Source organism: Salvelinus fontinalis, chromosome 14 (assembly GCF_029448725.1).
Source record: "Salvelinus fontinalis isolate EN_2023a chromosome 14, ASM2944872v1, whole genome shotgun sequence".
In the NCBI taxonomy this organism is placed as follows: Eukaryota; Metazoa; Chordata; class Actinopteri; order Salmoniformes; family Salmonidae; genus Salvelinus; species Salvelinus fontinalis.
This window is the reverse complement of record NC_074678.1, coordinates 1,867,637-1,882,636: the sequence shown is the minus strand read 5'-3', so window position 1 is coordinate 1,882,636 and position 15,000 is coordinate 1,867,637. Positions and strand designations below refer to the sequence as shown.

Genomic DNA, 15,000 nt, shown 5'->3' with positions numbered 1-15,000 from the left:
TCCCTGGGTCTAATACAGAGAGACAGACATATCCTCCCTGGGTCTAATACAGAGAGACAGACATGTCCTCCCTGGGTCTAATACAGAGAGGACCAGAGCACCAACACAGAGAGACAGACATGTCCTCCCTGGGTCTAATACAGAGAGACAGACATGTCCTCCCTGGGTCTAACAGAGAGACAGACATCAGACATGTCCTCCCTGGGTCTAATACAGAGAGACAGACATGTCCTCCCTGGGTCTAACAGAGAGACAGACATGTCCTCCCTGGGTCTAACAGAGAGACAGACATGTCCTCCCTGGGTCTAACAGAGAGAAGACCAGAGCACCAACACAGAGAGATCGACAGAGAGAGAGAGAGACAGCTCCAGATCGAGGGAGGGAGGGAGAGGGGCACAAATTACAAATAAAATGCATGATTCATCATCAGATCGTAATAAAAATGGTTACCTGGCGATAACCTTCCTTTTTAACTCATCATGTTCATTAGGCTTCATTAATAGTACTGCTCTTACTGTACAAGCCAATCACAGAGGCAGTTCGCTTATAGGTAGGGAAGTGATGGAGCCGTTTCACAGTGGGAATGGGTTGCTGGAGGTGAAACACACACACCTGGCCCTCCTCTGTCTTCAGAGTATAGACAGCTGTGGCTGTGGCTTATTGTGGACGAAGCAGAAACATGTAAGTAGAGAAATCTTTCTCCTGATTTAAATGTCAGCTTGGCGTGTTGAGTGATGATCGTCTACCGTCTACAGGACTCAGTGTGACTGTTAGTGAGACAGGATAGTACATTCCTCTGTCTGGATGTGTGTGTGTGTGTGTGTGTGTGTGTGTGTGTGTGTGTGTGTGTGAGTAGCAACGTTGGCTGCCGATGATGTTGTTTTCTGTGAATGTCGGAGGCTGAACTTCCAATTAAAGCTGTGGTGTTTGATTAACACACACACACACACACACACACACACACACACACACACACACACACACACACACACACACCTCTCTCCCTCTACTTCATTTGTTAACTTCCAACCGCAGTCTTAAAATACAACAAGGAGGTGTGCACTGGGTAAACTTCCCACCTTGATTGGGAACACAGACAATCAAATATAGGAATGGTAGGAATGTAAGGAACCGTGTGTCAACAAAGCAGCGGGGAAAGAGAACAGAGGGAATTACACTGCGATCTGAAAGAGTTGCGCTGAAAATGAACACGTTCTCAAATCCTCCCTCGAATGTGTAAAACACACTAAAAGAAAAACACATTTTTTTACCAAAAATAAATAAAAAATACTCTAGTTTTTGATATGAAGTCTACGGGATCAAATAAAAATGGGATTCATTCAAACATTGTCTGTCTTTGGAATTAATGTCTCCCTAATTTGCTATTCTTGGACACTTTTAATGACTAGCAGGGTAAACAACCACACTACACCCCAATTAATACCGTATCTGTATAACACACAGTAGGAGAAGTCTGCAAGAGGATCTAAAAACAATACATAATGAAACACGTTGATCTTCAGAACAGCACAGTAGTTCAAAACACGGATTCTTTATTCTGTACACTCGTCAACACGTTGGTTTTCAGAAAACACACACCTCAGAGTCCTATATTAGTAGCATCTGTGGAAAAGTGTCTGAAACTTTCCTTAGCTTAAGAACCTATAAACCTTTTCAGACCATCGCCCGCAAATGCACAGAAAAACACATTTAACTCAAATCAACGGCACTTAATGAACACATATTAAGAGCAAATCGTTTTTTTCTTCAACAAATAATAAAATAACTATTGAACATTATAATACAACATTATAATTTAACATTATAAAAATGATTTATTTCCTTCTATAAATGGGCTTAATATCCAGACAATAACCCTAAACAGATTATGGCTAGGAAAGTCAGAATACATTTATTATATCAGCTGCATGATATTTTCATTAAATTTCAATACAAGAAAAATGTAGCATTGATGCAAATGTTTAATGTTTTGTTCAGTAACATTTGTCTGTCATATTTTTATTTAATCAAAAGTAATTTAATTCAACCAAAATAAACAACAGAAATATACTTATTTTAGAAAATCGCAAGTCAAACTTTATTGAAAAATTATTTATGCGAAATTCTATATTTATTACCACTGTCAGAAGTGAACATTCCCAGTGTGCGTAGCAGGGCACATTTAGAAGAAAAACAATTAGCACAGGACCTTCAACTCTGTCTCATCTGATGTTTCCAATAAATACACGGCAGAAATCATTCTCAGAAGATTACACACATCCTTTTTTCACCCTTTTACCAATTATTCTCTCTATTTGTAAATCTTTCGCTTTTTCACCAAGCGGAAGCGCTACTGGCGAGGTAGCGTTTCTAATAGTCAATAAATCTGAAATATTATGTGTGAAATTGAGGGAAAAAGCCATTAAGGGCTGGGCAGCAGAGGGGGCAGCGGAGGGGCCCTGTCTGGGAGTGGGCCAAGTAACGAAGGAAGTCTGTGACCCCTGACCCCTCCAGAGCCGGGCCAGTGGTCAGCTGGAGCCGTAATGGACGCCACATGCACGTAGCCTCTCCGCAGCCGCAATTAGGTACATACATACTCCAAAGAAAGAGTTTGGCTTCAATCAATATCAGAGAGAACTGCTTTCTTTCTTTACTTGAAACACACACCCCCCCCACCCCCCAAACAAGGTTGGCCCCTGGCTCTATTTTATTACGCTTGGTTTTTATGGATGGAGAGGCGTTGAACTTTCTGAATAGGGATAAATAGAAAACTCTCACTATCTGAATCCTAGATAAGGCTGAGGTGAAAGGAGATGAAGGTTATTAAGTCGACTTAAGCCGTCTACCCCTGATAAGTCATATTAAAAGTATCACAAAGCACGTTTTTTTTCTGCCAGTAAAGTCATACGTTGTAAAAAGAAATCACGACAGCTGTGATGGAAACGGGCCGTTTCGGGAACCATTTTATAACAACGCAGACAGATCATTTGTTCGTGCGACATGGTGTGATCTATTTGTGTCAGTAAAATTAATTATACGATAAAATGGTGGTGGAAACGCAAATATTGATATAATAACCATCATATGGAAGTAAGTCCCGCGACGATATGATGTCCTCCCACTCGGACTCAGGAAACCATGCAGTTCATTAGTCTACAGACTAAATAAGTTATGGTGAAAGTGTACAGTGATGAGCTTGATGCTCCTTTCTAATAAATATTGAGCGTCTTATTCTGGTGACATGAAGATCGATGCTTGATTGTCATTTGACAAAAAAAAATATTCTAGCTCTTATCCATAATAATCTCAGCATGTAGACTAGTCTACCCGTACTGTATTTACGAGCTGTTGGCCAGAGGAGGCACATTTGCTATTTAACACAATCATTTTTTTGTGACAAAACTATCGGTAGACTTGAAAATGCCATGGAAACACATTGAACTTTACATTTTTATTTGACACATGGAAACGTAAGTAAAAAATTGTAAATTTTGTGTGCATTGTCATCACGCACTGATTTTTATCCGCAACAAGTCAGTTTGGTGGAAACACCACCGGTGGGGAAATATTTTCTTTATGCAGATTTTGGAATATTCGCATGATACTCTGTCGCCAAATGAATGGAAACCTAGCTAATATAATTTCTCTACATTCTTCTCCTGATTAGATGGAAACCTAGCCAATGTAATTTCTCTACATTCTTCTCCTAAATGCTTACAGTGACTTGCTGTTGATAGGTCTAGCGTATGCGGTCACCGCAGTGCCAAGCCCTTGTATTTATCAGGACGCTAGTCAGCGAGACATATACACTAAGTTCTATGTATAGTCCCTTTACCTCCACCTACATGTACAAATTACCTGGACTGACCTGTACCCTTTACCCCCACCTACATGTACAAATTACCTGGACTAACCTGTACCCCCACCTACATGTATAAATTACCTGGACCGGTACCCCCTGTATATAGCCTCGTTGTTATTTTATTGTGTTACTTTTTACTTTAGTTTATTTGGTAAATATTTTCTTAACTCTTTCTTGAACTGCATTGTTGGTTAAGGGCTTGTGAGGAACTGTATTGTTGGTTAAGGGCTTGTGAGGAAGCATTTCATGGTGAGGTTGTATTCGGTGCACGTGACAAATAAAGTTTGATTTGATTTAAATTTTGATGTTTGTCTACAATAATTCTAGCTGTCCTAAGTTATGATGACAGTTCTATAAAGTCAATATCAACCAGTCAGTGAACAGTTTCTTATTGTGAGATTAAAAGTGACAGTTTTAATTAAGGCTTCTGTTCCCCTGCAGTGGGTTCTGACGAACTGAGCAATGCCTCTCAACCAATCTCACCGTATGTAAACACAAATATCAGATGCCGTGTGACACATCCTTTTAACTAACCAGAAAACTAACAAGGGGCCAGGAATTCCCCGCAATTAATACCTGCTATATTCCTGATTCATCTCCATCACCCCTAGCGATAAGGTAGCAGGAGAAAGAGAGGGATAATTAGCTGTAGTAAATATGTGATAGCACTGTGGTGTAATAGGGGACAGCTCTTGTTTCAGGTGATTCGCCGTGAGTGTGTTCTGTGATTAGTCGTAGGGAAATGGCGAGCTCTGAGCCACCACTTCATTTAGCAGATGACAAACACAAAGGGTTTTCTCTGTTGCCTGTCAGATTCAAAAGAGCCAGCTCCCTTTTGTGACAAACTCAGTTTGCTGTTTAATTTAGGAGTGGAGTCCCTGGGCACAGAGAGAGAGAGAGAGAGACAAAGACAGAGAGAGGCGGGCTGCTGCACAGTCACAGAGAGAGGCGGTCGTACTGTAGGTATAGGTACACAGCCTCAAGAGGAGTATTAAATCCCCCCTAGAGAGGAAAGAAACAAACAGCCTCCTGTGTGATTCAAACGGAGGGATGACAGGCGCGTGTGTGTGACCCTGGTTTCCTGTTGCTCGGACCGGTGTCAGCGCTACATTAATTAAAGAGAGGGAGCTGGCAGGTGGCTACAGAGGCACCACTGGTAATTGGTCCCCTTATTCTCTGTCTCTCTTGCTCCCTCTGTTTCCCTCTCCCTCACAAACCCCTAGTCTCTCCTCCTATCCCTCTCCCTCTCACAAACCCCCAGTCTCTCCTCCTATCTCTCTCCCTCTCACAAACCCCCAGTCTCTCCTCCTATCCCTCATCCCTCTCACAAACCCCCAGTCTCTCCTCCTATCCCTCACAAACCCCCAGTCTCTCCTCCTATCCCTCATCCCTCTCACAAACCCCCAGTCTCTCCTCCTATCACTCATCCCTCTCACAAACCCATAGTCTCTCCTCCTATCCCTCATCCCTCTACCTTTCAAAAACCCCCAGTCTCTCATCACTCTCCCTCTCACAAACCCCCAGTCTCTCCTCCTATCCCTCATCCCTCTCACAAACCCCCAGTCTCTCCTCCTATCCCTCATCCCTCTCACAAACCCCCAGTCTCTCCTCCTATCCCTCATCCCTCTCCCTCTCCCTCTCACAAACCCCCAGTCTCTCCTCCTATCTCTCATCCCTCTCCCTCTCACAAACCCCCAGTCTCTCCTCCTATCCCTCATCACTCTCCCTCTCACAAACCCCCAGTCTCTCCTCCTATCCCTCATCCCTCTCCCTCTCACAAACCCCCAGTCTCTCCTCCTATCCCTCATCACTCTCCCTCTCACAAACCCCCAGTCTCTCCTCCTATCCCTCATCCCTCATCCCTCTCACAAACCCCCAGTCTCTCCTCCTATCCCTCATCCCTCTCCCTCTCACAAACCCCCAGTCTCTCCTCCTATCCCTCATCACTCTCCCTCTCACAAACCCCCAGTCTCTCCTCCTATCCCTCATCCCTCTCCCTCTCACAAACCCCCAGTCTCTCCTCCTATCCCTCTCCCTCTCACAAACCCCCAGTCTCTCCTCCTATCCCTCTCCCTCTCACAAACCCCTAGTCTCTCCTCCTATCCCTCATCCCTCTCACAAACCCCCAGTCTCTCCTCCTATCCCTCATCCCTCTCCCTCTCACAAACCCCCAGTCTCTCCTCCTATCCCTCTCCCTCTCACAAACCCCCAGTCTCTCCTCCTATCCCTCTCCCTCTCACAAACCCCCAGTCTCTCCTCTCATCCCTCTCCCTCTCACAAACCCCCAGTCTCTCCTCCTATCTCTCTCCCTCTCACAAACCCCCAGTCTCTCCTCCTATCTCTCTCCCTCTCACAAACCCCCAGTCTCTCCTCCTATCCCTCTCCCTCTCACAAACCCCCAGTCTCTCCTCCTATCCCTCATCCCTCTCCCTCTCACAAACCCCCAGTCTCTCCTCCTATCCCTCACCCCTCTCCCTCTCACAAACCCCCATTCTCTCCTCCTATCCCTCTCCCTCTCACAAACCCCCAGTCTCTCCTCCTATCCCTCTCCCTCTCACAAACCCCCAGTCTCTCCTCCTATCCCTCATCCCTCTCCCTCTCACAAACCCCCAGTCTCTCCTCCTATCCCTCATCCCTCTCCCTCTCACAAACCCCCAGTCTCTCCTCCTATCCCTCTCCCTCTCACAAACCCCCAGTCTCTCCTCCTATCCCTCATCCCTCTCACAAACCCCCAGTCTCTCCTCCTATCCCTCATCCCTCTCCCTCTCACAAACCCCCAGTCTCTCCTCCTATCCCTCATCACTCTCACAAACCCCCACTCTCCTCCTATCCCTCATCCCTCTCACAAACCCCCAGTCTCTCCTCCTATCCCTCATCACTCTCCCTCTCACAAACCCCCAGTCTCTCCTCCTATCCCTCATCACTCTCCCTCTCACAAACCCCCAGTCTCTCCTCCTATCCCTTATCACTCTCCCTCTCACAAACCCCCAGTCTCTCCTCCTATCTCTCATCCCTCTCCCTCTCACAAACCCCCAGTCTCTCCTCCTATCCCTCTCACAAACCCCCAGTCTCTCCTCCTATCCCTCATCACTCTCCCTCTCACAAACCCCCAGTCTCTCCTCCTATCCCTCATCACTCTCCCTCTCACAAACCCCCAGTCTCTCCTCCTATTCCTCATCCCTCTCACAAACCCCCAGTCTCTCCTCCTATCCCTCATCCCTCTCACAAACCCCCAGTCTCTCCTCCTATCCCTCATCACTCTCCCTCTCACAAACCCCCAGTCTCTCCTCCTATCCCTCATCCCTCTACCTTTCAAAAACCCCCAGTCTCTCATCACTCTCCCTCTCACAAACCCCCAGTCTCTCCTCCTATCCCTCATCCCTCTCACAAACCCCCAGTCTCTCCTCCTATCTCTCATCCCTCTCACAAACCCCCAGTCTCTCCTCCTATCTCTCATCCCTCTCCCTCTCACAAACCCCCAGTCTCTCCTTCTATCCCTCATCACTCTCCCTCTCACAAACCCCCAGTCTCTCCTCCTATCCCTCATCACTCTCCCTCTCACAAACCCCCAGTCTCTCCTCCTATCCCTCATCCCTCTCCCTCTCACAACCCCCCAGTCTCTCCTTCTATCCCTCATCCCTCTCCCTCTCACAAACCCCCAGTCTCTCCTCCTATCCCTCATCCCTCTCCCTCTCAAAAACCCCCAGTCTCTCCTCCTATCCCTCATCCCTCTCACAAACCCCCAGTCTCTCCTCCTATCCCTCATCACTCTCCCTCTCACAAACCCCCAGTCTCTCCTCCTATCCCTCATCCCTCTCCCTCTCACAAACCCCCAGTCTCTCCTTCTATCCCTCATCACTCTCCCTCTCACAAACCCCCAGTCTCTCCTCCTATCTCTCATCCCTCTCCCTCACACAAACCCCCAGTCTCTCCTTCTATCCCTCATCACTCTCCCTCTCACAAACCCCTAGTCTCTCCTCCTATCCCTCATCCCTCTCACAAACCCCCAGTCTCTCCTCCTATCCCTCATCCCTCTCACAAACCCCTAGTCTCTCCTCCTATCCCTCATCCCTCTCACAAACCCCCAGTCTCTCCTCCTATCCCTCATCCCTCTCACAAACCCCCAGTCTCTCCTCCTATCCCTCATCCCTCTCCCTCTCACAAACCCCTAGTCTCTCCTCCTATCCCTCATCCCTCATACAAACCCATAGTCTCTCCTATCCCTCATCCCTCTCCCTCTCACAAACCCCCAGTCTCTCCTCCTATCCCTCATCCCCCTCTACCTCCGTTTCTAACCCACAGTCTTTCTCGCTCTGTCGTTTCCCAGAGACGTGCCACTGGGCAGGCAGAAAAGCAGTCTTTGAGGAATAATGATTAAAATAGAGGGAGAGATGTTTCCACAGATCTGATGGCTAATGACTGCCCGACTTTCAGTGTGTGTGTGTGTGTGTGTGTGTGTGTGTGTGTGTGTGTGTGTGTGTGTGTGTGTGTGTGTGTGTGTGTGTGTATCGGAATATTTTGAAATGAAAAGGAAGCAGCCTGAAGTCTTTGGTTCTTTAAAAACCTGCTGTAACATATTGTGTTCTATAGTTTGGAAAATAAATGAATATGACTCTGGATTACAACATAATGTTAGTTTCCAACATTAGGGCTGTTTTCCTAAAGAAGTTAAATTAGCTTCGTGTTTTGTTTCCTTGCCACGATACTAAACGAGTATTGCAATACTGGCGTCTTCTGGGCCTAGTGTGTGTGTGTGTCTATGTGTGTGTGTGTGTGTGTGTGTGTGTGTGTGTGTGTGTGTCACAGGATTCCCCACTAGAGCCACTAATGACCGGGGGTTAGGGGGGGTTGGGGGGGGGTGAGGAAAGAAGAGTGTATGTGAGAATGTTTCTCTATAAGAAGATAAACTACATGTTGGTGAATAAGAGAGAGAGAAAGAGAAAGAGGGCGGAGAGAGGGAAGGTGTGAAAGGAGGTGTGTGTATAGGAACCATTTTAAAAGACTATATACTAGAGGGTGTGTGTGTATAGGAACCATTTTAAAAGACTATATACTAGAGGGTGTGTGTGTGTATAGGAACCATTTTAAAAGACTATATAATAGAGGGTGTGTGTGTGTATAGGAACCATTTTAAAAGACTATATACTAGAGGGTGTGTGTGCATAGGAACCATTTTAAAAGACTATATACTAGAGGGTGTGTGTGTATAGGAACCATTTTAAAAGACTATATACTAGAGGGTGTGTGTGCATAGGAACCATTTTAAAAGACTATATACTAGAGGGTGTGTGTGTGTATAGGAACCATTTTAAAAGACTATATACTAGAGGGTGTGTGTGTGTAGGAACCATTTTAAAATACTATATACTAGAGGGTGTGTGTGTATAGGAACCATTTTAAAATACTATATACTAGAGGGTGTGTGTGTATAGGAACCATTTTAAAAGACTATATACTAGAGGGTGTGTGTGTATAGGAACCATTTTAAAAGACTATATACTAGAGGGTGTGTGTGTATAGGAACCATTTTAAAAGACTATATACTAGAGGGTGTGTGTGTATAGGAACCATTTTAAAAGACTATATACTAGAGGGTGTGTGTGTATAGGAACCATTTTAAAAGACTATATACTAGAGGGTGTGTGTGTATAGGAACCATTTTAAAATACTGTGCTAGTGTGTGTGTGTGTGTGTGTGTGTGTGTGTGTGTGTGCGTGCGTGCGTGCGTGCGTGCGTTAATCAAATTAAACTTTATTGGTCGCGTGCGTATACACAGATTTGAAGATGTTATTGCAGTGAAATGTTGTGTTTGTAGCTCCAACAGTGCAGGAATAATAAATAGCAATTAGTTCTGAGCGGTTTCTAAACAACTAATTGACTGACGTCGGTTACATTTATTTTTAAATTCCATTTATTTTGTAAATATTTTTTGGGGGGTGAGATCAATGGGCACATTTTCTCAGTTTCTCTAGTGATGAATCAGATCAAGCCCAAACTGTGTGATGTAGTAGGGAGTGGTAGTTTCCAACAGGCCAAAATGCTACATAGTTTAGCGCAAAAAAACTTGGTCATTAACTACAATGACCATAATCCATTGCGTGCCTACTTGTCCGGTCTGTCTCTTTTATGCCTTTACGAATGAACGATTGAGGGATAGATAGCAGTTGCTTCACGAGGTATCTCTACCTGAAAATACACGATCTAAGTGATTGATAGTTGGTATTCAGCAGACATAAAAGTATGTCTTATTTACTTTGAAGAACTACTAAAATAGTGATGTCAGACAGCAGCTCTATCAAGATGAGACAATGACTTGGAATTAAATAATAAAGTCATTAAATAAAACAAATGTAATATACACAACAACTGAAATATTGTATGAAAGTAAAGTAAATGTGAATAAGTGATGGTTAATAAGTGATGCAGTACTGGGGCAGTCACTACCACCATGGGACTTTTACTAATAGTGTTATTCTGTGTTGTTACAGCATTCAACGCACACAATGCATAGTGCATTGTCTAAACCGAAATCTGTGATTATTTTAGTAACAATGAAAACCGAAAACGAACCCGACATCAAAAAGCACTAAATCGCTCAGCACTACTAGCAACACAAAACAATACAAACATAATCCCAAAAAGTTCAAAGAAATGAATAAATAAAGGTGTATAGACAGTACATGAATACAACATGTGAGGACAGCAGTATTATATGATGTGCCATGACTAGAATACAGTAAATACATATATATCTATAGTGTGTGTGTGTGTGTGTGTGTGTGTCTCTCTCTCTCTCTACTCACCACGTCACTGGGGAGGTTCTGCAGGTCATTCTGGGGACTCTCTAGTGTGTTGGTGTCAACGTTTAGTATCACCACATCCTCCAACGACCTGCTACGCACTCTCTGAGAGAAGAAACACAGGCTGTCAGCACACACACACCTCAACCCTGTTCCTACTTCCTCCTAAAACAGTTTGAAAATAAACATCTCCATGTCAGACCCAGCACATATGTATTCATGTCAGGGTTTTTAACGGATTCATTTGTGTTTTTATTGGTCCCAGAACTCGATACAGTGCTGCAAATATTTCACAGGTCAATATAATAGCCTGTCTTTTTACTGTTGTTTTTATTTCTTATCTTACCTATTGTTCACCCAATACCTTTTTTTGCACTATTGGTTAGAGCCTGTAAGTAAGCATTTCACTGTAAGGTCTACACCTGTTGTATTCGGCGCACGTGACAAATAAACTTTGATTTGATTTGATTTATTAAGTCACACAGACCTGTTTAATTAGCAGTAACCCACGTGCTTGTCTATTGTACCAGATATAGATAGACTGACAAGTAACATTTAAAAACTACAGTCATCACACAACTTAACTCCATACACACATATAAATATACACCAAAATGAAGAAAAACAAATAGAAATACTCCCTGCATTAGTCGGCTGTGCTGATAGTTACAAACCATACTATTATGTCTGCTGTGCTGATAGTTACAAACCATACTATTTTTGTCTGTTTGGATCAGTAGACAGGTGTGTATCGGGTGTGTGTATCGGGTGTGTGTGTGTGTGTGTGTATCGGGTGTGTGTGTGTGTGTGTGTATTGGGTGTGTGTGTGTGTGTGTGTGTGTGTGTGTGTGTGTGTGTGTGTGTGTGTGTGGGGGGGGGTGGATCTTTACATTGTCACTTTGATCTGTGACAGTCTGGGATATGGAGGCTCTCATATACACAATGACATAGTTACGCGCACACACACACACACACACACACACACACACACACACACACACACACACACACACACACACACACACACACACACACACACACACACACACAAAATCACGTAGATGAGCAAGCATACAGGCACAGACACACACAGTCATATACAATATGTCACAGTGGTGGCTGAGGAGGCTTGCATGCTGATCTGGTCTAATTATGCGGTGCAGTAGAGAGGGTCTGTCACTGGCACAGTGTGTGATAAATACTGCTACCGTCAGGTATGACACACACACACACACACACACACACACACACACACACACTCCCCTCCCCTCCCCTCCCTCCGATCTGAAATCCTGCAGCCTTGAACTGATTCATGCAATGTCCGTATTCACACCCCTTGACTTTTTCTACATTTTGTTGTGTTCCAAAGTGGGATTAAAATTGATTTAATTTCCTTTTTTTTGTCAACGATCTACACAAAATAGTATAGAACATCAAAGTGAAAGAAAAATAAAACCCATAATATTTCTTGATTAAATAAGTATTCAACTCCAATACATGTTAGAATCACCTTTGTCAGTGATTACAGCTGTGAGTCTTTCTGGGTAAGTCTCTAAGAGAGATTACAGCTGGGAGTCTTTCTGGGTAAGTCTCTAAGAGCTTTGCACACCTGGATTGTACAATTTGTAAGATATCATTGCAAGACAGACATTTTCAAGTCTTGCCATAGCTTTTCGAGCAAATTTAAGTCAAAACTATAAACAGGCCACTAAGGAACAACGATCAATGACGTCTTGGTAAGCAACTCCTGTGTATATTTGGCCTTGTGTTTCAGCAATGCTGCTGAAAGGTGAACTTTCTCCCAGTGTCTGTTGAAAAGCAGACAGAACCAAGTTTTCCTCCATTTTGCCTGTGCTTAGTTCTATTCCTTTTCTTTTTATCCTAAAAAAAAACGTATTAGTCCTTGCCGATGACAAGCATACCTGTAACATGATGCAGCCACCACCATGCTTAAAAATATGGAGAGTGGTACTCAGTAATTAGTTGCGGTGGATTCGCCCCAAAAATAACGCTTTGTTTTCAGGACAAAAAAGTTAATTTCGTTGCCACATTTTTTTGCAATATTTCTTTAGTGCCTTATTGCAAACAGGATGCTGGATGTATTGATACACCATCCAAAGTGTAATTAGTAACTGCACCATGCTCAAAGGGATAAGGCATTTGATGTCTAGTTGCCCTTCTTTGCGAACCACTGGATAACCTGGTCGTTGTGGTTTAATCTGTGCTTAAAATTCACTGCTCGACCTTACAGTGTGTGCTAAAGAGATGGGGTAGTCATTTAAAAATGATGTTAACCACTATTACTGCACACAGAGTCCATGCAACTTATGTGCCTTGTTAAGTACATGTTACTCCTGAACTTTAGGCCATAACAAAAGGGTTGAATGCCTCCCGAGTACCGAAACTACAGACCCGGGTTCGATCCCAGGCTGTGTCGCAGCCGGCCGCAAACGGGAGACTCATGGGGCGGCGCACAATTGGCCCAGCGCCGTCCGGGTTAGGGGAGGGTTTGGCCGGCCAGGATGTCTTTGTCCCATCGCGCTCTAGCGACTCCTGTGGCGGGCCGGACACATGTACGCTGACACGGTCGCCAGCTGTACGGTGTTTCCTCCGACACATTGGTGCGGCTGGCTTCCAGGTTAAGCGAGCAGTGCGTCAAGAAGCAGTGCGTCTTTGCAGGGTCGTGTTTCGGAGGACGCGTGGCTCTCGACCTTCGCCTCTCCCAGGTCTGTACGGGAGTTGCAGCGATGGGACAAGACTAGAGGTCGACCAATTAATCGGAATGGCCATCAACCACATCTTCAGATCAACCATAAACTAGATTTAGGGATAAAAGACCAATCTAATCCTTGATTCACACATGAATTGTCTGAGAAATTACAATAAATAAATGTAGCTTGGGCTAAGGATAGACTGAATGATACTATGTCTGATTGGCAGTCCTTCAGACATTTGGGAAATAAATGTCTATCTCTGGTTCGAAAAGTGAAATGAACATATTTATTGTGTATCGGAGAAGGATGTTAAATCCAGCCAATTCCTGGAAAGTGGGAAAATCATTGAAAACAAAACTCCACCCCCTCCGTTGCCCCAGCAGGTTTTCAAGGCCTCTGGTCCCATACGAGACAAATCGGGAAATGTGTAGTGCTTTTAGTAACCATTTTCCTTCCTCTGGCCACCTGTTTGAAAGGATAGTCTATGGAAATGTATCTCATTCCACTAGAGGGAGTCCTTTAGTCACCTCACAACAGATTGTACAGAATGCTGCTCTAACAGACTCACATACTACATATCTATGTGAACCAGTTGATGTCTATAATGTATTAAGTGCCTTGCTAACGATCGACGTAAAGAAATCCACAGGGGCTGATTCATGTGACCCCTTCTTACTACAGCTCACTGCCCCACGCATTGCTGAACCTTTTAACCTGGGAGTTATCTGTAAGATTTGTAAAGCGGCATATGTCCTCTCCCCTACATAAAGACGGAGATCCTTCTGACTTAGCCCAATCTCCAAGTTATCTTGCCTAGGTCAGGTATTAGAATCCCTGGTAAACTCACAGTTAAGATCTTTTTAAACATCTCACTCTCTTCTAAAATGTGCACCAGTCTGGTTTCAGACTTGGACATAGTACTGTTTCAGCCACTAGGCTTGTTTTAGATGACGTGTTAAATTGCCTAGATCATGAAAAACATTGTGCCGCCTATGAAACATAGTGATAGATCTATCCCCACCCAACAGACCAGATCTCAATAACGAAGCACAAACGCTCTTTGTTTGAGGAAACTCTGTCCCCGTCTTTGTTGCTCCTGTCTGTCCCCGACTGTGTTGCTCCTGTCTGTCCCCGCCTGTGTTGCTCCTGTCTGTCCCCGCCTGTGTTGCTCCTGTCTGTCCCCGCCTGTGTTGCTCCTGTCTGTCCCCGCCTGTGTTGCTCCTGTCTGTCCCCGACTGTGTTGCTCCTGTCTGTCCCCGACTGTGTTGCTCCTGTCTGTCCCCGACTGTGTTGCTCCTGTCTGTCCCCGTCTTTGTTGCTCCTGTCTGTCCCCGCCTTTGTTGCTCCTGTCTGTCCCCGCCTTTGTTGCTCCTGTCTGTCCCCGCCTTTGTTGCTCCTGTCTGTCCCCGCCTTTGTTGCTCCTGTCTGTCCCCGCCTTTGTTGCTCCTGTCTGTCCCCGCCTTTGTTGCTCCTGTCTGTCCCCGCCTTTGTTGCTCCTGTCTGTCCCCGCCTTTGTTGCTCCTGTCTGTCCCCGCCTTTGTTGCTCCTGTCTGTCCCCGCCTTTGTTGCTCCTGTCTGTCCCCGCCTTTGTTGCTCCTGTCTGTCCCCGCCTTTGTTGCTCCTG

At 44.8% G+C, this 15,000-nt stretch overlaps 1 protein-coding gene across 5 annotated transcripts in view; it reads right to left on the bottom strand.

The window, feature by feature from the left end:
* LOC129869371 (DENN domain-containing protein 1B-like) overlaps positions 1 to 15,000 on the bottom strand; it is a 316,391-nt gene that overhangs the window by 101,890 nt on the left and 199,501 nt on the right. For all 5 annotated transcript variants that reach the window (XM_055943720.1, XM_055943716.1, XM_055943717.1 and 2 more), the window contains one exon: positions 10,666 to 10,767. In XM_055943720.1, coding sequence (XP_055799695.1) covers positions 10,666 to 10,767 — 102 coding nt within the window. The remainder of the gene's footprint in view (positions 1 to 10,665; positions 10,768 to 15,000) is intronic.